The 27132-nt window shown below is 41.1% G+C and overlaps 2 protein-coding genes across 2 annotated transcripts in view; both read left to right on the top strand.

Annotated features, from left to right (window-relative positions):
- LOC142710473 (oocyte zinc finger protein XlCOF29-like) overlaps positions 1 to 27132 on the top strand; it is a 238217-nt gene that overhangs the window by 29996 nt on the left and 181089 nt on the right. The window lies entirely within an intron of this gene.
- LOC142664728 (nicotinamide N-methyltransferase-like) lies at positions 12248 to 21060 on the top strand. The gene is made up of 3 exons (XM_075844021.1): positions 12248 to 12401; positions 20094 to 20301; positions 20637 to 21060. Exons 1-3 carry the CDS (start codon positions 12248 to 12250, stop codon positions 21058 to 21060), a joined length of 786 nt encoding a protein of 261 aa, XP_075700136.1.

The following is a 27132-nucleotide window of genomic DNA, read 5'->3' as shown; positions in this document are numbered from 1 at the left end:
TACCTCCATACTGTTACTGAATAATACCCCCATACTGTTACTGAATAATACCTCCATACTGTTACTGAATAATACCTCCATACTGTTACTGAATAATACCACCATACTGTTACTGAATAATACCTCCATACTGTTACTGAATAATACCACCATACTGTTACTGAATAATACCGCCATACTGTTACTGAATAATACCTCCATACTGTTACTGAATAATACCCCCATACTGTTACTGAATAATACCCCCATACTGTTACTGAATAATGCCTCCATACAGTTACTGAATAATACCTCCATACTGTTACTGAATAATACCTCCATACTGTTACTGAATAATACCCCCATACTGCTACTGAATAATACCCCCATACTGTTACTGAATAATACCTCCATACTGTTACTGAATAATACCTCCATACTGTTACTGAATAATACCTCCATACTGTTACTGAATAATACCTCCATACTGTTACTGAATAATACCTCCATACTGTTACTGAATAATACCTCCATACTGTTACTGAATAATACCCCCATACTGTTACTGAATAATACCCCCATACTGTTACTGAATAATACCCTCATACTGTTACTGAATAATACCTCCATACTGTTACTGAATAATACCTCCATACTGATACTGAATAATACCTCCATACTGTTACTGAATAATACCTCCATACTGTTACTGAATAATTCCTCCATACTGTTACTGAATAATACCCCCATACTGTTACTGAATAATACCCCCATACTGTTACTGAATAATACCTCCATACTGTTACTGAATAATACCCCCATACTGTTACTGAATAATCCCCCCATACTGTTACTGAATAATACCACCATACTGTTACTGAATAATACCGCCATACTGTTACTGAATAATACCTCCATACTGTTACTGAATAATACCCCCATACTGTTACTGAATAATACCCCCATGCTGTTACTGAATAATGCCTCCATACAGTTACTGAATAATACCTCCATACTGTTACTGAATAATACCTCCATACTGTTACTGAATAATACCCCCATACTGTTACTGAATAATACCCCCATACTGTTACTGAATAATGCCTCCATACAGTTACTGAATAATACCTCCATACTGTTACTGAATAATACCTCCATACTGTTACTGAATAATACCTCCATACTGTTACTGAATAATACCTCCATACAGTTACTGAATAATACCTCCATACTGTTACTGAATAATACCTCCATACTGTTACTGAATAATACCTCCATACAGTTACTGAATAATACCTCCATACTGTTACTGAATAATACTTCCATACTGTTACTGAATAATACCCCCATACTGTTACTGAATAATACCCCCATACTGTTACTGAATAATACCCTCATACTGTTACTGAATAATACCTCCATACTGTTACTGAATAATACCTCCATACTGATACTGAATAATACCTCCATACTGTTACTGAATAATACCCCCATACTGTTACTGAATAATTCCTTCATACTGTTACTGAATAATACCCCCATACTGTTACTGAATAATACCCCCATACTGTTACTGAATAATACCTCCATACTGTTACTGAATAATACCCCCATACTGTTACTGAATAATACCCCCATACTGTTACTGAATAATACCACCATACTGTTACTGAATAATACCCCCATACTGTTACTGAATAATACCCGCATACTGTTACTGAATAATACATTTATACTGTTACTGAATAATACCTACATACTGTTACTGAATAATACCTCCATACTGTTACTGAATAATACCTCCATACTGTTACTGAATAATACCCCCATACTGTTACTGAATAATACCCCCATACTGTTACTGAATAATACCCCCATACTGTTACTGAATAATCCCCCCATACTGTTACTGAATAATACCACCATACTGTTACTGAATAATACATTTATACTGTTACTGAATAATACCCCCATACTGTTACTGAATAATACATTTATACTGTTACTGAATAATACCTCCATACGGTTACTGAATAAAACTGCCAAACCATGATCACATATTACTACAACATTGTGTCAGAAAAAACCCACCATACTGTTAGTGAATAAATCACACTATATATAGACCAATATTACCACCATATTGTGACCGTATAGAGGTAGATGCCAGTTATACACAAGATATCTGCAGACCATATTAGTGATTACAGTATAGTTATATCGAGTGACTATTGTGGCAAATTTAAGTTTTTTACATTTTTATACTGCTTTTTTTTGGTAGGTTCCGCTGGAGCGTTTGGACTACGTCGTAGATACATTGGACTACTCCGATGATCTACTTTTAAAAATAAAAATAAAATGGTGAAAGAGGGTTGCAAGGGGGAGTTTAGATTTCAATAAAAGTTTTTCTTGTGTTTTTTTTTAATACTTTATTATGGCCTTAGTAATGGCTGCTGTCTGATTGAGAGCGTCCATTACTAAGAAGGGGCTTAGTGATAGCCAGTAAAAAGGCTATCACTAACCCCTATTATTACCCTGGTTCTCACTGCCGCGAGGGGAGTACGATCCAGTACCCGACCATCTGAAGCGACGGTAAGGCAGCAGGGCGGTCACAGGCTGGTTTTACCAGGCTGGGAAGGGATAAAAAACGTTGCCCTTCCCACCCTGGAGATGCTAGGCTGCAGCTGCTTTATTGTATCTGGCTGGTTGTGAAAAATAGCGGGAACCCCACGTCTTTTTAAAAAAAGAAATAGAAAAAAAATTACGTGAGATCCCCTGCATTTTTCATATCCAGCCAGATACAATAAAGCAGCAGCAGCCTAGCATTACCAGGGTGGGAAGGGCCATGGTTTTTGGCCATTCCGAGCCTGATATTACCTGCCTGCGGCCACCCCAGTACCCGCCCTTCTCTTCAGACAGTCGGGTGCTGGATCGTACCCAGCTCTTCCCAGTACTCCTGGTGGCGGTGGGTACCGGGGTAATAATATGGGTTAGTGATAGCCTTATTACTGGCTAACACTAAGCCCCTTCTTAGTAATGGACGCTCTCAATCAGACAGCAGCCATTACTAAGGCGGTAATGAAGTATTAAAAAAAAGAGACATAAAGACATTTATTTTATTGAAATGACAACTCTTCCACACATTCCACTTTAACCATTTTATTTAAAAAAAAAAAGAAATAAAGCTTAAATCAGCGAAGTAGTCCAATGAATCTACGACGTGGTCCAAATGGTCCAGCGGAACTTGCAAAACAAAAATTAGCAGTATGAAAAATAAAAATAAAGCTGGCTGCCCCCACAGACGTACAAACATATGAATAAATAGCTACCTTCGGAAACATATTAAAATAATTAGAAAAATTAGGCCAATAAAAAAATAAGAAATTATAACACCTTTCTTTTAAAGAGAACCTTTCACCTCCCCATACATGTACAGCTGAGTGCAGCAGGTAATGGGGAGGGGGGGGGGCCGCACAAACTCTGGGGCACTTTAATTTTTTTTCGTTATTTAGATATCAGTGCTGTAATATTTGGCGCCCGATATTTAAATAACCCCCTGAACTGTCAATGGGGAGGTAATTGGCAAGGGGGCGTGTAACATCGCTGTGACACTGTCCAATCAGCTACGGTCAGCGTTACAGCAAGAGGTGGAGAGAGAGCGCGTGCGCGCAGCTCCGCCACCACTAAGGAACACAAGAGGAGAAGAAGAGTGTGAATTCTTCTTCTTCTGTTTCATGGCATCGGAGCTGTGCGCGCACGCACGCTCTCACTCTTTAGCTCTCGGCAGGCAAGGACGACAAGACTGATCTCTCACCTGAGATCACAGTCTTGTACTTGCCTGCCGAGAGCTGAAGAGTGAGAGCGTGCGCGCGCACATGATCTCCTCTCTCCAGCTCTTGCTGTTGACATTGTCCGCAGCGGATTGGGCAGTGTCACAGCGATGTTACACGTCCCCTTGCCAATTACCGCCCCATTGGCAGTTCATGGGGTTATTTAAATATCGGGTGCCAAATATTACAGCACCGATATCTAAGTAAGGAAAGAGGGTAGGAAAAAAAATGTAAAGTGCCCCAGAGTTTGTGCAGCCCTGACCATTACATGCTGCACTCAAATGCAAATCTGTGGGCAGGTGAAAGATTCTCTTTAAAGTGTAACAACTTTTTAAAAAAATGTTGACATGTCAGAAGTTTTGATCAGTGGGGGCCGAGCACTGAGACACCTCCACTAGTCGCTAAAACGAAGCAGCAGAAGTGCTCGGGTGAACGGTGTGCCGCTTCAATTCTGTTTGGCTTTCCTTGGAGCAGTGTACAGGCTCAATAGAAAGTCTAGGAGTCCGTACACCGCTCACTCGGCTGAAAGTCGATCATAAATGAAGCGGCACAGCGCTCACCCGAGCACTTCTGCTGCTTCGTTTTAGCGATCGGTGGGGGCCTCAGTGCTCGGTCCCCCACCGATGAAAACTTCGGACATGTCACTATGATATATAAAGATATCTATTACTGCGATTGGTGCAAGTTTTAATTACTTTTTATTGAAAATGATTTGCACTTTTTGAGATACAGCTGCTTTGTATCCTGTATACAGAGCAGCTGTATATAGCGCTGAGACCTGAATCCATTAGGTCGCCTATTACCGATCACATCTAAGTTATGTGTTCCTGTGCCTTAGAGTGTAAGGGTATGTGCACACGATAGCAGGCATTTACGTGTGAAAAGACAGACTGTTTTCAAGAGAAAACAGCTGCCTCGTTTCACACGTAAATGCTCCTCCTCGTATTATGCAAGGCGTCTGTGACACTCGTAAATCTTGAGCTGCTCTTCATTGAGTTCAATGAAGAACGGCTCAAATTACGTTGCAAAGAAGTGCCCTGCACTTCTTTGCCGAGGCAGTCAATTTACGCGTCGTCGTTTGACAGCTGTCAAACGACGACGGGTAAATTACAGGTCGTCTGCACAGTACGTCAGCAAACCCATTCAAATGAATGGGCAGATGTTTGCCGACGTATTGTAGCCCTATTTTCAGGCATAAATCAAGGCATAATACGCCTAGTTTACGCCTGAACATAGGTCGTGTGAACCCAGCCTTAGAGTTGTGTTGTGCCACCTGTTTCCCCTGCTGTTATACACCATGTCTGGTGTCATCTGCTTGCAAGTTCATCTGTGCCTAGCCTCCGCTATTGTCTGGACTATCAAAGATACCCTTGTACTAGGACTGTTGTTTGGCCAGCTGCTAATCCACTACTGCGGTGCAGCCTAGTGGGTCCCCATTGCCACGGATCGTGACACATTTATTATGAGTTGTGGTCATTATATAGCAGTAAGAAATTTAAATATATTGTAAACTGGGAAAAGGACCTTGGAAAAGTTTCTCATTACATAATTGGTACCAAGATACAAATTGGTCATGTAAAAATACACGTTGTATTAACCATATTGAGATCATTCGGAGAACTCAACTATGCTGGTATTTGATGCCTGCTAAATTAGCGAGAATTTATCCATCAGAGTCAGATCTTTGCTGGCATGGTTGTAGGGAGAGAGGGAATTTAATACATATGTGGTTGAAATATATGAAAGTATAAAAAATTCGGAAGGATACTTTTGTTTTGGTGACCATCATCTGCTCTAGGGAGATCCGCCCAATACCAGAGTTGCCATTGTTGGACCTTTCTACTGAGTTTATTCGAGATCCATTTAGATGGGTTACAAATAAACTTCTGTCGCAAGAATAGAGGTGGTCTATAAATGTAAGTCAAAAATTATGACGGATATTCATAGTGTTATAAATCGAGTCAACCAATACCATTGCTATGAAATGACTCTAAATAAGAATAATGTTTTTCATCTAAAAGATCCGCATAATAAATGGACAAGTTGGTTAAACTGGGAACAAAAGAATAACGTAAAGAAATAATATAAAGGAATAACTTTTTTCTTCTCCTCTTTCTCTCTTTCTCCTTATTCTTTATATGGTTTTTTTTATTTTTTACTATTGTATAAATTATAGTATTTGCTCTAATTACAGGTTATGGACATTACTAAGTGTTAAAATAAAGTAAAAAATAAATAAAAAAAGTTGCACCAAACACACTGATGTGCCATTTTATTTAAAAATAAAAATCGCCTTGCAAAGGTGTACATGCCTTTAACACCTAAGCGACCAGGTCTTTTTTTGGCCTTAATGACCAAGCATTATTTTTAATTTAATCTAATTACATTTTTTGACTGTCGTATAGTCATAACTTTTTTATTTTTTCAACGAAACAAATTTCTATGGTTGTTTTTTTTAATTTACTTTAACAATTAAATTTATTTGTTTTACAGATCATTATTCCTCTATGTGAATTTATTATAACACATAATCCCATGACCGGCTCATGAATATAATAAGTCATCATGAGATAAGTTATTCTTAGTCACACACTATGTAAATTTAATCCTGGTAATTATATGAAGACCTTGTGCCCCAGTCTAGAGGTATTCGATACACACAAAGGGGAGGACCCCTATAGTTGGTGGGCGTATTGGTTAAATTGAAAAAGATTTATTGCCTGCCGGCAACAGAAGCCCTGTTTTCCAACTAACAATTAGAAAATAACAAAGTATTTAATGAATTTATGCAAAGAAAAGACAGACTACATATAATTTAAAAATTAAAGTCCATTGCTGACTGCAATCAGCTTAGTGCAAGGTACAGAAAGCCTGGAGCTAACGGCTGCAGCACGCAGCACCAGACCCAACGTTCAATTCTAAGAGTCAGCAGGACACGTGTTTAAAATTTCAGACTAGAAGCCCCCCCGACATGTTTCGCTACGATGTAGCGTCTTCAGGGGTATCGGGGCTAATGACAGCGCGCGGCGAAACATCTAAGTACCATAAATAATAAGGAAGAAACATCCCTATCTAGGCATATACACAACGTTCACGGAGGAGATACTCGCTCGTTACAATTTTGGGGTATCACGAAGGTCAAACTCGGCCCCAGAGCTGGCAACCTGGACCGCAAACTATTACAAGAGGAAGCACGCTGGATCCATCGCCTGGGATCCCTCAGCCCAGGGGGTCTAAATGAGGGATTTACCTATACAGCGTTTCTATGAATCCTATACGTGGCCACTATATACTATTATCAAGATCACAGGACACTATATTCTACTATCCAGTCACTAATGCATTTGACCACTTCGGAACGACTGTCCTTTATATGTCTCATTATATTGATCCTCCTGTTATCAAACCTTACCTGTATGTCGTCTGACATGCAGGCTTTACTATTTGACCTATTGACTATAGATAAGATATATTTATTGCTTAGCCTAGTCTAGACTACACTGAAAATTGACACATTGGCTTGTCCGTCACTCCGTCGGACATATGTTACTTTATAGATGGCTACCTGAACTGTGTCAGTACTCTAAACTGTCTAACATTAAATGTGCCGTGCGGGCATAATGGGCTTGGTACCTCGGCTCCGCTGATTGCCGGCCTCTTTTGCCTAAGACGACCCACTGTGTTATCATCACTAAATAGCTCCACTCATTTCCCACCATACAAATACTCTAATATTGATACTATGTCAGCCCCTGACATCTGGGAATCTGTCTATCACTCTATCTCTTCCCACTACGCATGCGCATCGAGCTGAATAGCTCCACGGCAAATCACTCTATCACTCGTCTTTGCCCTCATACGCATGCGCGCCTTGCTATGCCCTCATTGGTCGCATAGAGTGGCTGCTTATTGGTGGTGTGGTATGCCCGTCACAGAACGGGGGGCTCGTTCTCTGCTCCCTCTGTGATTGGCCCTCGGCCAATCAATAGAACGTGTGGAGCAACTCTATTATATACTTAAACAGGGCCATCTCGCCGCGCTCTGTCATTAGCCCCGATACCCCTGAAGACGCTACATCGTAGCGAAACATGTCGGGGGGGCTTCTAGTCTGAAATTTTAAACACGTGTCCTGCTGACTCTTAGAATTGAACGTTGGGTCTGGTGCTGCGTGCTGCAGCCGTTAGCTCCAGGCTTTCTGTACCTTGCACTAAGCTGATTGCAGTCAGCAATGGACTTTAATTTTTAAATTATATGTAGTCTGTCTTTTCTTTGCATAAATTCAATAAATACTTTGTTATTTTCTAATTGTTAGTTGGAAAACAGGGCTTCTGTTGCCGGCAGGCAATAAATCTTTTTCAGTCTAGAGGTATTAACCCCGTCTGTGATACAAGAGTAGATGATGGATTCCAGTCCCCATAAGCTCTATCATGTACATGACTTTGATTCCAGACAATGTCTGGAGCATTAATTTTCAGATAAATCTGACATGGCTTTTGGAGATGACACCTTGAAATTTCTCATTGAAAATCTTAGACAAGTTTTTAGTATATATTTAACTGATTTTAAGCAATTCTAACAACTGAATTCAAATTGGGAAAACTTGTTTTTTGGGGTGTGGGAGATCAGTGAGGGCAAAAATACTGCCAAGTCTTAGCAACTATATAATCACAGGGAGCCGAGCAAAACCCTAGTCACTGTATATGATGAAGAGTATAGGGTATCAGGGTTTAGTATTTAGAGACATTGTTTTCTCTTCTCTAACCTCGAAGACCCTAAAAAAGTTTATGAGGGATGATTAAGGGCATCCCAAAAATTCTAATTGTGGGTGCAATTATCTAAATCCGCTGTTATCTGACAATTTTTTTTATTATAAACGAGAATCTGATCTCTAGAATCTAAAGTTCTATGCTCAATAACAACGTCAGGTGCAGTCACGTCACAAGAACACAACTACTAAAAGGGGAAACAAGTAATCATAGGGTAGATCGATTTTTTTTTGGGGGGGAAGCATTAACAGAAGGCACAGCTATGTAGTATAGCCTGTAAAGGGTCTAGAAGTCAGAAACCTTACTTGTCCTAAGTGAAGCTGTAGATCTGTGGGTTTTGAATAAAACTGAAGGAACCAAAATGAAGCTCATAAATCTTTAAAAAGTTGATTTCATTTTAGCAAAAATGTTTTCAAGACAATAATATCCACTCCTAGGACTTCTGAGCCTGCATATATGGCTGTGTTGAAGCCCCAAACCTATAACTCCCCTTGGGACATCTTATCTGGTTCCTGTGTGTCCAGTGTGGGGCCTTAGAATATGCAATCCAGCCAGGCAACATTTTCTCATCTGAATGAAAAATGACACGATGGAGCCTTGCATCAGCTAGGAAGCAGCAGCCACTACATCATTTATTTTGCTCTTAAACAGTGTTGTGCCTGGAAACCGCACAACTGCCCCAGGTGGGGATTATTCTTATATCTGTGTTTACAGGCTGCACTGTGTTTGGGATTTCTGCACCATGAAACACTTCTTCCTTTGATATATTTCAGATAAAAAGTGTCCCACTTGGTGCCACAGTCTTGGATAATTTCAAGCTTTACCTCTAGTATTGCAAGTCAATAGTCCAGTGCTAAGTCCTGAGCCACTAAGTTGGTGTTGACTGTGGGACAATCACTTTTTACTTGTCTTCTTTATTTTCCAGTGATCAGTGTCAGGACCAGGAAGCAAAACTGAGATCAGCCATTCAACATATTGTGAAATACGACCTGGAGAAAGAGAATATGACAGAGCCACTGGTCTTACCACCAGCCGATTGTGTCATCAGTGCTTGGCTCCTGGATGCTATCAGCAAAGGTCAAGAGGATTACATCAGATATCTGAGGAAGTTCTCTAGGTTGCTAAAACCTGGAGGACACCTCATATTAATTGGGAGTGAAGGGACAACATATTTTACAGTCGATAAAGACAAGTTCCATAGTTTTACATATGATGAGGATTTTCTTAAGGAAGTTCTAGTTGGAGAAGGATTTATCATTGATTACTATAATGTCAAGTAGAGAACGGTCGTGAGTGACCTTATTGACTACAAAGTCGTCATATCTATTGCAGCTCACAAGGAGAAGTAGGGTGAATATTATAAAGTCTGCATGTCATTACTTCATATGTTAAGCTAAAAAAAATATCTAACAACCAAAAAGGAGTATGTGCAGTATAGAATAGTTTTTTTGGACTTTGCCTTGGACTGGTCCTAGATAATATTGTATAGACCGAGTGTGATCATCTGGGACGTCATGAAAGTCTGAAATCTTGGGATCAGTTGCTTTCTCATCGTTGTTCTGTTTCGTATCTGCTTTATATAAATAGTGTAATAAAGTGAAGCATAGAGCATTTAACTGTTTGTGTCCTTGACTTGGAGGGGGATTTACAGACCTTGATTTATGAGAAGAAACTTACAAGGTTTAAGAAAAAACAATATAATAATCCACAAGGGTTTTTCTCTATGATTTAATTTACTAATAGGATTTTAATAGACTCCTGTTAATTTGCTTATAGACGTAGTGGCACGAGGGCTGTTTTTTTGTGGGATGAGCTGTAGTTATTATTCGTACTTTTTATCCTATTTTTTTGGGAGGCAAGGTGACCAAAAAACTGCAATTCTGGCATAATTTTGTTATACACCATTCACCATATGTTAAAATACAAGTTAACTTTATTCTGCGGGATTCCGTCGATACCTAATTTATATCACTTTTTTATGTTTTACAACCATAACGTTTTAATTTTTTCAAAAAAATTTAAAAAATAAACAAGGGTTCGCTCACCGTGTTTCCACTGCGTTAGTCCATACGTTTGTCAAGACCACAGTATGAATGGTAAAGGTGCTCGGAGTTATCCCAAGAGAAATCCTGAGTCGACAGCAGGTATACAAAGGAATGAAAGAAGAAAAATGGTGTATGCAGCACACTTGTAAAAAAAAAATAGGTTTTATTTGGTCATTTAAAAAAACAATACAATTAAAATGTTAATCCCGGGACCACGCTTACGCGTTTCAAACCTCTATGGTTCTTAATCATAGCTTAATTTTTTTAGTCGATGGAGCTGTATGAGGGCTTGTCTTTTGCGAGATGAGCTACAGTTTATATAGGTACCATTTTTGGATACATGCGACTTTTTGATCACTTTTTATTCCAATATTTGTAGGGCAAAGTGACCAAAAAACAGAAATTCTGGTATAGTTTTTTTACGGTTTTCTTTTACCCCATTCACTGCGTGGAATAAATAACATCACATTTTTATAGTTCAGGCCGTTATGGACGCGGTGATACCAAAGATCTATGGTTTATTTGATTTTTTTCAATAATAAAGGACTTGATAAGTGAACAGGGCAATTGTGTTTTATTTTATTACTTGAAACTTTAATTATATGCTTTAAAACTTTTTTTTTTACACTTTTGTTTACACTTTTCTTTAGTCCCACTAGGGGACATGAAGGTCCAACTGTCAGATTTGTTTTTTTCCTAATACATTGCACTACCTATGTAGTGCAATGTATTAGATCTGTCAGTCATTCACGGACAGCAAGAAAATTAGGCTTCGCCTCCCGGCGGGGCCTAATCGGATTCCGTAATGGCAGAGCAGGAGGCCATTGTTAGGTCTCCTTTTGCCATAGCAGCAGTCGCCAGCCCTGATTGCATGTCAGGGCTGGCGATCTGCAAGCAATATCTAAGATGCAGCGATCGCTTTTGATTGCTGCATCTAAGGGGTTAATGGCAGGAATCGGAAATAGCTCTGGTTCCTGCCATTACAGGTGGATGTCAGCTGTAACATACAGTTGACATCCACCGCTGAGTAAGACGGCTCAGCTCCTGAGCCGGCGCCATATTGTCGTCGGCTATGGAAGCCTTTCAGGCCCCACCGCAGGGCGGGGGCTGGAAGTTTTCCATGCTAGGCAGACCAGGAGGCCAGTATTAGGCCTCCGGTTGCCATTGCAGCCACCGGAACCCCTGCAATTTTATTGCTGGGGTTATGATAAGCTGCAACAACTTAAATGCAGTGAACGCTTTTGACCGCTGCATTTAAGGGATTAATGGCGGGGATCGAAGCTAATTTCGTTCCCCGCCATTACAGCCGGATGTCAGCTGCAATGATGGCCCCGACTCAGGTTCTCAGCCGGTGCCATCCATTTGTCGTATGGATATGGCAAAATGCGGGAAGCACTGGCTTTCCATGACTTATACATACAGCAAATGTCGGGAAGGGGTTAAAGATCATTATTTCTCTATGTAAATTTATTATAACACAAGTTCCCATGACCGGCTCATGAATATAATAAGTCATCATGTGATGTTATTCTTAGTAACACACTTTGTAGATTGAATCCTGGTAATTATAAAAAAGACCTTGTGTCCCGGTCTAGAGGTAGTCACCCCGTCTGTGATACAAGAGTAGATGATGGATTCCAGTTCCCATAAGCTCTATCATGTACATGGCTTTGATTCCAGACAATTTCTGGAGCATTACTTTTCAGATAAACCTGACATGGTCTTTGGAGATGACACTTTGAAATTTGTCATTGAAAATCTTAGACAAGTTTTCGCAATGGGTATGTATCTTGATTTTATGTATATTATTCTACTTTTAACTGGTTTTAAACAATTGTAAACCACTGAATACAAATTATGCAAACTTGTTTTTTGGGGTGTGGGAGATCAGAGAGAGCAAAAATACTGTCCCAGTCTTAGCAACTTGAAAATCATAGGGAGGAGAGCAAAGCCCATTCATTATATATAATGAAGAATATCGGGTGTCAGGGTTCAGTAGAGTCATTGTTTTTTCTTCTCTAACCTCGAGAACTCTGGAAAACATTTTGGCGGATTATGAAGGGCATCTCAAAAATTCTAATTGCGTGTACATGTCACAAGAACTCAAATAGTAAAGGGAGGAAAAAGTCAGCAAAGCACAGATCAAGAAAAAAAGTGTTGGAAAAATCTAACAGAGGGCGCACCTATATATTATAGCCAGTAAAGGGTATGGAAATCAGAAACACTAGGTGTCATATGTGAAGCTGTAGATGTAAATCCTCAGTGACACTGAAGGAACCAAAATAAAGCTCGAAAATTCTTTAAAAGTTAACGTAATTTTCTTAAAAATGTTTTGAAGACAATAATGTCCACTCCTAGGACTTCTGAGCCTGCATATATAGTTTTGTAGAAGATCCATAGCTATAACTTCCCTTGGGACAGCTTATATGGTTTCTGTGTGTCCAATCTGGTGCCTTAGAATATGGAATCCAGCCAGGTGTGTCTAACACAGACATGGGCAAACTACGGCCCGCGGGCCACATACGGCCCGTTAGGCTTTTTAATCCGGCCCGCCGAACTTGTCCAAGATATATCCGTCCTCAGCAGCTGCTAGTTCGCGCAGGAGGACGGATATATCCGTCCTGTGATCGCGCGGGTACTGACAGTTTACCCACGCGATCAGCGGCAGGAGCACGGCTGTTATACACAGCCTGGCTCCTGCTGCAACTGCCGGAATCGAAGCACGCGCCGATTCCGGCAGTTTAACCCATTAAATGCCGCTGTCAACAGTGACAGCGGCATTTAATGTGTTTGACAGAGGGGGGAACTCCCTCTGTCTCCCGATCGGCGCCCCCGCAAACAAATCGCGGGTCGCCGTCGGGTTTCCATGACAGCCGGGGGTCTAACAAAGACCCCCAGGTCTGTCTTCAGCATCTGCCTGTTAGGCGATGACGGAGGCATGACCTAACAGGTTGCCTGTCAGTTTTACACTGACAGGCAATAATGCTTTGGTATACGAAGTATACCAAAGCATTATATATGCGATCGGCATATCGCATAGTGAAGTCCCCTGGTGGGACTAAAAAAAAAAAAGTAAAACCGTTAAATAAAGTTTGTGAAAAAAAAAATAAAAAAAATTACAGTCAAAGTCAAATAAAACTACTTTTTTGCCCCAAAAAGTGGTTTTATTTAATAAAACGGTCAAAACAAATCACACATACACATATATGGTATCCCCGCGATTGTAACAACTTGACCAATAAAATGAACACATTAATGAAACCGCCGGATGAACGGCGTCCAAAGAAAACGCAAAAAACAACGGCAAAATTCTCTCTTTTCTCCCATTCCCCCCATAAAAAATAAAATAAAAGTTCATCTATAAGTCCTATGTACCCCAAAATAGTACTAATGAAAACTACACATTGTCCCGCAAAAATCAATCCCACGTACGGCCACATCGACGGAAAAATAAAAAAATGACGGCTCTTGGAACGCGGCGATGCAAAAACAAGTAATTTTTTTCTAAAAGGGTTTTTATTGTGCAAACGTAGAAAAAACATATAAAACCTTTACACATTTGGTATCCCTGTAATCGTGCCGACCCATAGAATAAAGTTAACATGTTATTTACGCTGCATAGTGAACGGCGTAAATTTATAACGTGAAAATTAATGCTGGAATAGCTGCTTATTTTCAATTCTCTCCTAAAATAAAGTTAATAAAAGTTAATCAATATATTGTAAGCATATAAAAATGGTGCAATTACAAAATACAACTCGTCCCGCAAAAAACAAGCCCTTATACGGCTATGTCGACGTAATAAAAAAAAAGTTACGACTCTTGGAATGCGACCGTGGAAAAACAAAAAATAATCCTTGGTCATTAACGTGCAAAATGGCCCGGTCATTAAGGGGTTAATGTGGCGCGTATTTCTCTTTATTTCACTTTAATTTTCACTTCGTTTCACGTCACCATTAAGCCCTTCGGTTTTCAAAGAGTACAATATCAGCCGTCACTTTGCCACGAAGCATGCAAACTATGCTAGCAAGCAGTCAACACAAGAACGGGCGGCTACTGCTCAGAGGTTGGCAGCTAATTTACAGAGTCAACAGAACTTTTTTCTTGATAAATCACAGTGCGTATGTTATTTTAATCTATTTACATTTCCTCCTCCCAGTATCTGCGAAATAGTATGTAAATGCCATATCTTGCATATTCCTTGAGACAAATTTATTAACTGATAAGGGCTATTTTTCACATTTGAAAGACAGTTAATAAATTGGGTTGTAGTGTTCTTACTGTGCTATGAGGTTTGCACACACTACATTTAATGCTTTAGTATATCCGGCCCAAACACTCCCTCCAAATGCTCCTGGCCCGGCCCCTCTGTCAAATTTTAGAACCCATTGTGGCCCGCGAGTCAAAAAGTTTGCCCACCCCTGGTCTAACACCTTTCTTCTTAATCTACATTATACAGACCATACTACACAAGGGCCCCATGCAAATGCACAGGGTGCTGCACCCTTTCTGCATATAGGGGTCGCCACTGGGCCTGCCATTTAATGAGCTCTCTATCCTCTGCTCCTTGTTACACACACGGAGGAGACAGGTGGAGAGGCAGAAAGCGTAGAGAAGGAAGGTCCGCCCATAGCAACGGGGAGCTGCCTAATGGAGAATATTTCTGCTGTTTTTGCCTGTATATGTGCCTATGTGTTTCTTTAGGTGTCCCTGTGTGTGTATATGTGTCTGTTTATATACGTGTCTGTGTTTGCATGTGTAAATGTTCCAATATGTGCATGTTTATTTGTGCCTATGTGTCTATATATATGTGTCTGTATCACTGTATTTTATCTGTGGTGTTACATAGGACTGCAAGTAATATCTATATTATCTATACTCAGAGAGTTATCAATGTGTGGTATCTGTGGTGTTACATTGGTCTGCAGGTAACATCTACTACTGTCGCGATGCAGGGTGTGGACCCACTGGGCCGTACAGTGTAGCGGGATGGCAGCTGGCCAAACAGGTAAAGTACAGAGTCAATAGTTCAGAGAGGATACCTGAGGCAACGTAGACAGTAGCAAGGCAGGCACGTCTGGGACCAGGCGGCGAGTTGATGTCAGGTGTGGCGTAGCAGAACAGGCGTGGAACACAGCACAATATGGCAACAGCTCAGCACGGCACTAGAACAGGATAGCACGGAAACAGGATACAGGAACAGGGTGCACGAGGAAACTGGAAGACACTAGAAGACCATTAGCACGACAAACTTCGGGTAAAAAACAACGCTCTGGCAAGTAACAAGAGTGCAGAGCCCTTTTTATAGCCCAGAGCATCCTGGGCTAGATTGCAGACTTCCTGCAATATGCGCGCACTGGAAGATGTGTTGAATGAAGAGGTCAGCTAATCACGTAGCAGACGGCACACCGGTCAAGGGAACTAAATGAGCCATCTTAGAAAATCGATACACCACCACCCAGATTACATTGCAACCCGCAGAAGGAGGAAGGTCCGTGACAAACTCCATTGCGACAGGCTGCCAAGGAGCAACGGGCACAGGCAATGGTTGGAGCAGGCCAGCAGGTCTGGAGTGAGCAACTTTATTTGCTGCGCATACAGTGCATGAGGAGATAAAGTCCATAACGTCTTTATCTGGGTCACCAGAACTGACGGGCGATTAGATCTTGGGTCTTACGAGCACCCGCGTGACCTGCCAGCTTAGAACTGTGACCCCAGCGAAGGATTCTTCCTCTGTCCACCAGACGCACAAAAGTCCTTCCCGGAGGAATGTCTCTAACTTGCAGAGGGTTCACAGAGAAGATGCAGGACGGATCAATAATATTCTGTGGGGAATCCACAGTGTCCTCAGTTTCAAAAGACCTAGACCAGGCGTCGGCCCTCACATTCTTGTCAGCAGGTGGGTAGTGGAGTTCGAACCGAAACCGAGCAAAGAACAATGACCACCTGACTTGTCGAGGATTCAACCACTGGGCCATCTGTAGGTAGGTCAAGTTTTTGTGATCCGTGAAGACCAGGATAGGATGAACTACGCCCTCCAGTAGATGTCTCCACTCCTGCAGAGCCAGCTTGATGGCCAATAACTCCCGGTCCTCAATCGATTAGTTGCGCTCTGCAGAAGAAAACAGCTTGGAATAGAAGCCACATACTAAAGCCTTGCCTTTCGAACCTCTCTGGAACAACCGTGCACCAGCACCAACAGAGGAAGTGTCCACCTCTAACGAGAACTGTAGGGATACATCAGGGTGGTGCAGAATAGAGGCTGACGTGAAGGCTTTCTTTAAGGATTCAAATGCTGCTTCTGCCTCCGGAGTCCACACCTTGGCATTCATACCCTTTTTAGTGAGGGTGGAGATAGGAGCAGTCAAAGATGAGAAGTTGGGGATGAAGTTGGCGAATCCCAGGAAGCGTTGTATGGCCCTTAAGCGTTGGGGGCGTGGCCACTCCAGGACAGCCTTTACCTTCTGAGGGTCCATCTTGAGGCCCTGATCGGAGATGATATAGACCAGGAAGAATAGAGACTTCTTCTCAAACACACACTATTCCAGCTTGGCATAAAGACGATTCTCGCTTAGACGAAGCAACACCTGGCGGACATGACTTTGATGAGCTACTGGATCTGGGGAAAAAAAGCTAAATGTCATCGAGATACACCACAACACAAACATGAAGGAGATCATGAAAAATTGAATTGACAAATTCTTGAAACACTGCGGGTGCATTACACAGGCTGAAGGGCATAAATAGATATTCGTAGTGCCCATCACGAGTATTAAAAGCAGTCTTCCACTCGTCACCTCGACGAATCTAGATCAGTTTGTAGGCCCCCCGCAGGTCTAGTTTAGAGAAAAAAATTCCCCCCGTATGCGGTCAAACAGTTCAGAGATCAAAGGCAGAGGGTACCTGTTCTTCACCGTGATCTGATTAAGGCATCGGTAGTCAATGCAAGGTCGTAGCGATCCATCTTTCTTCTTAACAAAGGATTTACGAATGAAGCCCCTCTCCAGATTTTCCATAATGTAGGCTGACATAGACTTGGTCTCTGGCAAGGAGAGAGGGTACACTCTACCGCGAGGAGGAAACGACTCAGGAACCAGGTCGATCGGACAATCACATGCCCGGTGTGGCGGCAAGGTCTCAGCCTCCTTTTTATTGAAGACATCGGAGAACATGGAGAAACAAGAAGGCAACCCTGCCAATGACTGAAGCGGAGAAGGCTGTACTGACTGGATAGGACCCAGATAGCGGTCAAGACACTTCGGACCCCACTGGAGAATCTCTCCAGAGTTCCAATCTAGGACTGGGGCGTGCAGACGGAGCCAAGGCAAACACAGCAGCGGGGTTGACGGCCTTTGACTGGACAAACAGGGAGATGAGCTCAGCATGAAGAGCTCCCACTTGGAGTCTCAATGGCTTGGTCACAGACACAACTTGGTCAGGCAATGGCAGTCCATCCACCGAGGCAACGATCAACAGCCTTTCTAGCAGGACAGTAGGAAACTGAAGAAGATCCACAAGGTCTTGGCAGATGAAGTTGGCTGCAGAGCCAGAGTAGAGGTAGGCAGAGACCGGGTGGGACCTCTCGCCAGCAATGATGGTTACAAAAAAGAATAGTTTGGAAGAGAGTTTTCGATTAAATGCAGTCACGCCCACGGTTGTCTCTCTAACCAAACCTAGTCGCTGGGGTTTTTTGGCTTCTGAGGACAGACGCACGACATGGCCAGCGAGGCCGCAATATAAACAGAGTCCAGAGGCGCACCTGCGCTGTTTCTCCTGGACCGACAATTTTAGCCGGTCCACTTGCATCGGAACCTCGGGCAAAGCAATAGAAGCAGGCAAGAAGGGTTGCTGGAAGTTGGGTGCCAGTCTAGTAAAGTGCTGTGCATATATATATATATATATATAACCCTGCCTAGTGTTTGTATTGTATTTGCCTGATGAAGACGCTAGTCCGGCGTTGAAACACATAGCGCTTATATATCAAAGTCTCATACAGCTACCTCGAACAAAAAAATAAAAAAGTTCTGTACTCAAGGCTAAAATTGGGCGTGTCCCTAATGGGTTAAAACAAATAGAAGCTTTTTTATTTTTCTAATTACGGCTCCCGTCTCCTTTTCTTTCCTCTTACCACAGGACTTCAGATGATTGCAATCTTTACCTTCTAAAATACATTGGTTTCATCGACCTATAGAACATTTGAGGATTATTTTATCTCTTTTTCAGTATTGGAGACCCAATGTTCACATAGTCTGATAGAAATGATACAGACATACAGTGGATATAAAAAGTCTACACACCCCTGTTAAAATGCCAGGTTGTACAATTGTATTGAGAAACAAACAGAAATCTTTTAGGGTGGAAAAAGAAAAATAAAGAACAAAAATAATGTGGTTGCATAAATATGCATACCCTTAAAATATTTGTTGAATTACCCTTTGACTTTATGACAGCATTCAGACTTTTTGGGTAGAAGTCTATCAGCGTGGCACATCTTGACTTGGCAATTGTTTTGGAATTATTGTCAAAAATTTCACCCTTGGTCTCATCAGACCATAACACGTCTTCCCACATGCTTTTGGCAGACTTGATGTAGGTCTTTGCAAAACATAGCTGGGCTTGGAAGTTTTTCTTTGTTAGAAAAGGCTACCGTCCTGTCACACTACCCCACAGCCCAGACATATGAAGAATACAGGAGATTGTTGTCAAATGCACTACACAACCAGTACCTGCCAGAAAGTCCCGTAGCTCCTTTAATCTTGATCTTGCTGTAGACCTCTTGGTAGCCTCCTGGACCTTTTGTCATCTTGTCTTTTCATCAAGTTTTGAGGGACGTCCAGTTCTTGGTAATGTCACTGTTGTGCCAAATGTAACCCACTTCTTGATGACCGTCTTCACTGTGTTCCATGGTATATCTAATGCCTTGGAAATTCGTTGGTACCCTTCTCCTGTCTGATGCCTTTCAACAATCAGATCCCTTTGATGTGTTGGAAGCTCTTTACGGACCATGGCTTTTGCTGTCACATGCAACAACGAAAATGTCAGGAAAATCCTAATAGAACAGCTGAACTTTATGTGGGGTTACTCAGAATCACTTTAAATAATGCCAGCTGTGTACAGACTACTATTTAACATGAGTTTAAATGTGATTGGCTAATTCTGAACACAACCGCATCCCCACTTATAAGAGGGTGTTCACACTTATGCAACCACATTATTGTAGTTTTGTTATTTTCCCCCTCTAAATGATTTCAGTTTGTTTTTCAATGGAACTGTATAGATTATGGGTCACATTAAAGGTGGAAAAAGTTCTGAAATTATTCATCTTCTACTGATTTTTTGACATGACAAAAGCCAGGCATTTTAACAGGGTGGGGTGTAGAATTTTTAGATCCACTGTATGTCCTTGTTTATCCACAAAATCTTAGAGGGTTTAATATATTAGATGTTTCAATTGTCAAAATGTTTTTCTGCAGGTCATATTGATGGAGACATCTTGATTGACCTCAGTGCTGGTTCCTTTGTTCATCATTTATATTCAGCCTGTGAGTTTTTCAAAAACATTGTAGTGCTGAAGGTCAATAACAGATGCATCATGGAGCTGAAGAGATGGGTGGATGAACGTACAGGAGCATTTTATTGGGGCCACACATCAACACTTCTACAAGTGAAAGAAGAAAACAGGTGACGTATTGGTCCAAATATCAAGAGAAAACCACTGTCATTGTGATTGTTCCTTCTTATACAACAAATATAATGGGAGATGGGGCAAAGATCCAGGAAAATGTTTACTCTGTTAAAACTCAAGTCAAAAGTAAAATTGTTTATTACCCACTTAGTTCAATATTCTTATACAAGTTAATGCTGGAAAGGCGAAGTCTGACACTTGGTGTAATAGTCTTGGTTGATTTCAATCTTTACCTCTAGTATTGCAAGTCAATAGTCCAGTGCTAAGTCCTGAGCTACCATGTTGATGTTGACTGTGGGACAATCACTTTCCTTGTCTTTTTGTTTCCCAGTGATCAGTGTCAGGACCAGGAAGCAAAACTGAGATCAGCCCTTCAACATGTTGTGAAATACGACCTGGAGAAAGAGAATATGACAGAGCCGCTGGTCTTACCACCAGCCGATTGTGTCATCACTACTTGGCTTCTCGATGTTATCAGCAAAGATCAAGATGATTACATCAGATATCTGAGGAAGTTCTCTAGGTTGCTGAAACCTGGAGGACACCTCATAATAATTGGGAGTTTAGGTACAACATATTTTACAGTTGGAAAAGACAAGTTCCATGTTTTCACATGTGATGAGGATTTTGCCAGGAAAGCTCTAGTTGGAGAAGGTTTTATCATTGATTACTGTAAGGTCAAGGAGAGAACGGCTGTCAGTGACATTAATGACTATAAGGCCGTCATATCTATTGCAGCTCACAAGGAGAAGTAGGGTGAATATTATAAAGTCTTCATGTCATTACTTCATATGTTAAGCTTAAAAAAATATCTAATTACGAAAAGAATCTTCCTTAGTGCAGTATAGAATAGCATAAAAATAATTGGTTCTTTTTGGGACCTTGCCTGGGACTGGTCCTAGATAATATTGTAGAGACAGAGTTTGATCATCTGGGACATCATTTGCTGTTCTGTTTCTTATCTGCTTTATATAAATAGTGAAATAAAGTGAAACATAGAGCATTTAACTGTTTGTGTCCTTGACTTGGGGGGGGAGGGATTTTCTACTCTATAGATTTTACAGACCTTAAATTATGAGTAGAAACTTACAAGCATTAAGACAAAACATTATAATAATCCACAAGGGGTTTGCTCTATGATTTCATTTACTTAGAGAATCCTGTTGATTTGCTAAATTAGAATCTAGTGGACAATATAATTGTCTAAATAATTTTTAAGAAAATTATCACCAATCCTGTAAATAGATGATAATTTATGATTCTGGGAAAACCCCTTTAAAGAGGCTCTGTCACCAGATTATAAGTGCCCTATCTCCTACATAATCTGATAGGCGCTGTAATGTAGATAACAGTGGTTTTTATTTTGAAAAACAATCATTTTTTAGCAAGTTATGAACAATTTTAGATTTATGCTAATTAGTTCTTAATGACCAACTGGGCGTTTTTTTAACTTTTTACAAAGTGGGCGTTGTAAAGAGAAGTGTATGAAGCTGACCAATCAGTGTCATACACTTCTCTTCATTCCAGCCCAGCTAGTTTCACTGCACAGCGTGATCTCGTGAGATCACTCTGTGACAGGTCGCCCTCCCACAGGTCCTTCAGGAGCGATGGAGGAGTCAACAGACATCGCCTCTAGTCGTGCCAGGATGTTTATCCGAATCTGCATTGGCTGGAGGTGATGTCTGTTCAGTCTTCCATGGCTATGATGAAGAACCTGTGGGAGGAAGTCCCGTTACAGCGTTACCTCACGAGATCCCGCTGTGCAGTGAAACAAGCTGGGTATGAATGAAGAGAAGTGTATGACGTTGATTGGCCCACTTGGTAAAAAGTTAAAAAACGCCCAGTTGGTCATTAATAACTAATTAGCATAAACCTAAAATTGTTCATAACTTTATCAAAAATGATCGTGTTTCAAAATAAAAACCACTGTTATCTACACCACCGTTCAAAAGTTTAGGGTCACTTAGAAATTTCCTTATTTTTGCAAGAAAAGCACAGTTTTTTTCAATGAAGATAACATTAAGTTAATCAGAAATCCCCTCTATACATTGTTAATGTGTAAATGACTATTCTAGCTGCAAACGTCTGGTTTTTAATGCAATATCTACATAGGTGTATAGAGGCTCATTTCCAGCAACCATCACTCCAGTGTTCTAATGGTACATTGTGTTTGCTAACTGTGTTAGAAGGCTAATGGATGATTAGAAAACACTTGAAAACCCTTGTGCAATTATGTTAGCACCGCTGTAAACAGTTTTGCTGTTTAGAGGAGCTATAAAACTGACCTTCCTTTGAGCTAGTTGAGAATCTGGAGCATTACATTTGTGGGTTCGATTAAACTCTCACAATGGCTAGAAAAAGAGAGCTTTCATGTGAAACTCAACAGTCTATTCTTGTTCTTAGAAATGAAGGCTATTCCATGCGAGAAATTGCCAAGAAACTGAAGATTTCCTACAACGGTGTGTACTACTCCCTTCAGAGGACAGCACAAACCGGCTCTAACCAGAGTAGAAAGAGAAGTGGGAGGCCCCGCTGCACAACTGAGCAACAAGACATTAGAGTCTCTAGTTTGAGAAATAGACGCCTCACAGGTCCTCAACTGGCAGCTTCATTAAATAGTACCCTCAAAACGCCAGTGTCAACGTCTACAGTGAAGAGGCGACTCCGGGATGCTGGCCTTCAGGGCAGAGTGGCAAAGAAAAAGCCATATCTGAGACTGGCTAATAAAAGGAAAAGATTAATATGGGCAAAAGCACACAGACATTGGACAGAGGAAGATTGGAAAAAAGTGTTATGGACAGACGAATCGAATTTGTGAGACGCAGAACAACTGAAAAGATGCTGGAAGAGTGCCTGACGCCATCTGTCAAGCATGGTGGAGGTCATGTGATGGTCTGGAGTTGCTTTGGTGCTGGTAAAGTGGGAGATTTGTACAAGGTAATAGGGATTTTGAATAAGGAAGGCTATCACTCCATTTTGCAACGCCATGCCATACCCTGTGGACAGCGCTTGATTGGAGGCAATTTCATCCTACAATAGGTCAATGACCCAAAGCACACCTCCAAATTATGCAAGAACTATTAAGGGAAGAAGCAGGCATCTGTCTGATTTTAGGTTGATCTATTTCAAAGATCTAATTAGTGATTTTAATATAAACTGGTGGTCCGGCTGGGGAACCCTTACATTAGAAGATTTGTGTACCCAGAAGTAAATCAAATTGTTTAAAAGCATTCTGTTAATCATAAATTACCCAGCATCATTTTTTTTCAATACATTCAAGTACCGTATTTTTCGGACTATAAGACGCATCCAAGTTTTAGACAACAGAAAACAGGAAAAAAAAATAATCATATTTTACTACTTTTACTAGTTTTACAAAGCAAAAACTATTTGTTAAAAAAAATTATTTGTTCTGTTTCACCACATACTGAGAGGCATTTTTTGGTACATACAATATTTTTTATCGCTTTATATTTAATTTTTTTTTTTTTTTTTTTTTTACATTGTGCTTAGGGATAAATGGGAGAAGTTTTTTTTTATAACTTTTAATTTTTTTTTTCACTCCTGAAAATTTATGTAACTTTTTCTTTATACGTTTTATTAGTTTGCCTAGAGGACATGAACCAGCGACCATTAGATCGCTGGTACAATACACTGCAATAAATGGATGAGTTATGGAAACAGCGTAACTCGCTGAGCTACGCTGTTTTTGTAACTCCCATAGTAGTGAATGGCCGTTACAGAAGCAGCGTAGCATGCTACGCGGTTTCTGTAACTACTATTTAGTTCTATGGGAGTAACGGAAACAGCGTAGCTCAGCGAGTTACGCTGTTTCCGTAACTCGACCATGTACGCTGTTTTAGGAGCTGCCGAGTTACGGAAACAGCGTAGCTCAGCGAGCCCTTAGCTGTTTCCGTAACTCCCGACCACGTAACCAGGAAGTGGCCAGGAGACAGCAGAGCGAGTAAGCTAGAACGGGCTTTACGTGGCCCCGTTCTAGAGATAGGTGCGGGTCCCAGAGGTGGATATGTCATAAATGTCCTTCATTGGAAGACCCATATAAATGTTGCGGTCGCTGTTGACCACGGCATTTAATTGAATGGCCAGGATCCGCTCCATTGCTGTTCCTGGCCATTAGAGCAGCGTGTCAGCTGTAAAATACAGCTAACACCTGCAGTGTATGCTGCGTGCTCATTCCCCCCCCCCCCGCTCTATGATGTGTCAGCACATCATGGGTCGGGAAGGGGTTAAGTAAGAAGCGGTCAGGGGGCCGGGCACTGCAGAGTCCCTTGACTACCGACTATAAGACGCAGGGACTTTTTAACAAGATTTATGCTTTCTAAAACCTGCGTCTTATAGTCAGAAAAATACGGTAAGTAGATTTGTTGCCAACCATGGCCTTATTGATAGAATATACGCTTTGAAACAATGGCTGCAAAGGGTTTATAAATATATAACTACTTCATCCTCGTCAAAAGGCGGCCTATCCATCATTTATTCCGAGTTGCGTTCATTATATACAGTGAAGGAAAGAAGTATTTGATCCCTTGCTGATTTTGTAAGTTTGCCCACTGTCAAAGACATGAACAGTCTAGAATTTTTAGGGGAGATTAATTTTACCAGTGAGAGATAGATTATATTTAAAAAAAAAGGAAAATCACATTGTCAAAATTATATATATTTATTTGCATTGTGCACAGAGAAATAAGTATTTGATCCCCTACCAACCATTAAGAGTTCAGCCTCCTCCAGACAAGTTACACGCTCCAAATCAACTTGGTGCCTGCATTAAAGACAGCTGTCTTACATGGTCACCTGTATAAAAGACTCCTGTCCACAGACTCAATGATCAGTCTGACTCTAACCTCTACAACATGGGCAAGACCAAAGAGCGTTCTAAGGATGTCAGGGACAAGATCATAGACCTGCACAAGGCTGGAATGGGCTACAAAACCATAAGTAAGACGCTGGGTGAGAAGGAGACAACTGTTGGTGCAATAGTAAGAAAATGGAAGACATACAAAATGACTGTCAATCGACATCGATCTGGGGCTCAATGCAAAATCTCACCTCGTGGGGTATCCTTGATCCTGAGGAAGGTGAGAGCTCAGCCGAAAACTACACGGGGGGAACTTGTTAATGATCTCAAGGCAGCTGGGACCACAGTCACCAAGAAAACCATTGGTAACACATTACGCCGTAATGGATTAAAATCCTGCAGTGCCCGCAAGGTCCCCCTGCTCAAGAAGGCACATGTACAGGCCCGTCTGAAGTTTGCAAATGAACATCTGGATTCTGGATGATTCTGAGAGTGATTGGGAGAAGGTGCTGTGGTCAGATGAGACTAAAATTGAGCTCTTTGGCATTAACTCAACGCGCCGTGTTTGGAGGAAGAGAAATGCTGCCTATGACCCATAGAACACAGTCCCCACTGTCAAGCATGGAGGTGGAAACATTATGTTTTGGGGGAGTTTCTCTGCTAAGGGCACAAGACTACTTCACCGCATCAATGGGAGAATGGATGGAGCCATGTACCGTCAAATCCTGAGTGACAACCTCCTTCCCTCCACCAGGACATTAAAAATGGCTCATGACTGGGTCTTCCAGCACGACAATGACCCGAAACATACAGCCAAGGAAACAAAGGAGTGGCTCAAAAAGAAGCACATTAAGGTCATGGAGTGGCCTAGCCAGTCTCCAGACCTTAATCCCATCGAAAACTTATGGAGGGAGCTGAAAATCCGAGTTGCCAAGCGACAGCCTCGAAATCTTAATGATTTACAGATGATCTGCAAAGAGGAGTGGGCCAAAATTCCATCTAACATGTGTGCAAACCTCATCATCAACTACAAAAAAAGTCTGACTGCTGTGCTTGCCAACAAGGGTTTTGCCACCAAGTATTAAGTCTTGTTTGCCAAAGGGATCAAATACTTATTTCTCTGTGCACAATGCAAATAAATATATATAATTTTGACAATGTGATTTTCTATTATTTTTTTTTTAATATAATCTATCTCTCACTTGTAAAATTAACCTAACCTAAAAATTCTAGACTGTTCATGTCTTTGACAGTGGGCAAACTTACAAAATCAGCAAGGGATCAAATACTTATTTCCTTCACTGTAGCAGTAAGGATATGTTCACACGTCTTAACAAATTACGTCTGAAATTATGGAGCTGTTTTCAGGCAAAAATAGCTCCTGAATTTCAGACGTTTTTGCAAGTACTCGCGTTTTTTGTGGCGTCTTTTACGGACATAATTGAAGCTGTTTTTCAATAGAGTCAATGAAAAACGTCACAAGAAGTGACATGCACTTCTTTGAAGCAGGCGTCTTTTTACGCGCCGTGTTTTGACAGCGACGCATAAAATTACACCTCGTCTGAACACAACATCGTAAAACCCATTGCAAGCAATGGGCAGATGTATTCAGACATATTGGAGCCGTCTTTTCAGGCGTAATTCGAGGCGTAAAACACCTGAGTTACGTCAGAAAATAGGTCGTGTGAACATACCCTAAGAAATGTAATTATATGGTAAGCTGGAAAAAAAAACAGGGAAAAGTTTCTTATTACATAATTGGTACCAAGATGCGAATTCGTCATGTAAAAATACATGTTGTATTAACCATATCGAGATCATTCGGAAAAATCAACTACGTTGGTATTTGACGGCTGCTAAATTATCCATGGGAGCCAGATCTTTGCTGACATAGTTACATAGTTTGTACCGTTGAAAAAAGACACATGTCCATCAAGTTCAACCAAGGGATGGGAAAGGGGAAGTAAAAAATTTCTAGACATAGGAGCCAATATTTTTTTGTTCTAGG

The sequence above is a fragment of the Rhinoderma darwinii genome, chromosome 1 (genome assembly GCF_050947455.1).
Source record: "Rhinoderma darwinii isolate aRhiDar2 chromosome 1, aRhiDar2.hap1, whole genome shotgun sequence".
Lineage (NCBI taxonomy): Eukaryota > Metazoa > Chordata > Amphibia > Anura > Rhinodermatidae > Rhinoderma > Rhinoderma darwinii.
Note: the sequence above shows the minus strand (reverse complement) of the source record. Positions and strands in the feature narration are given on the sequence as shown.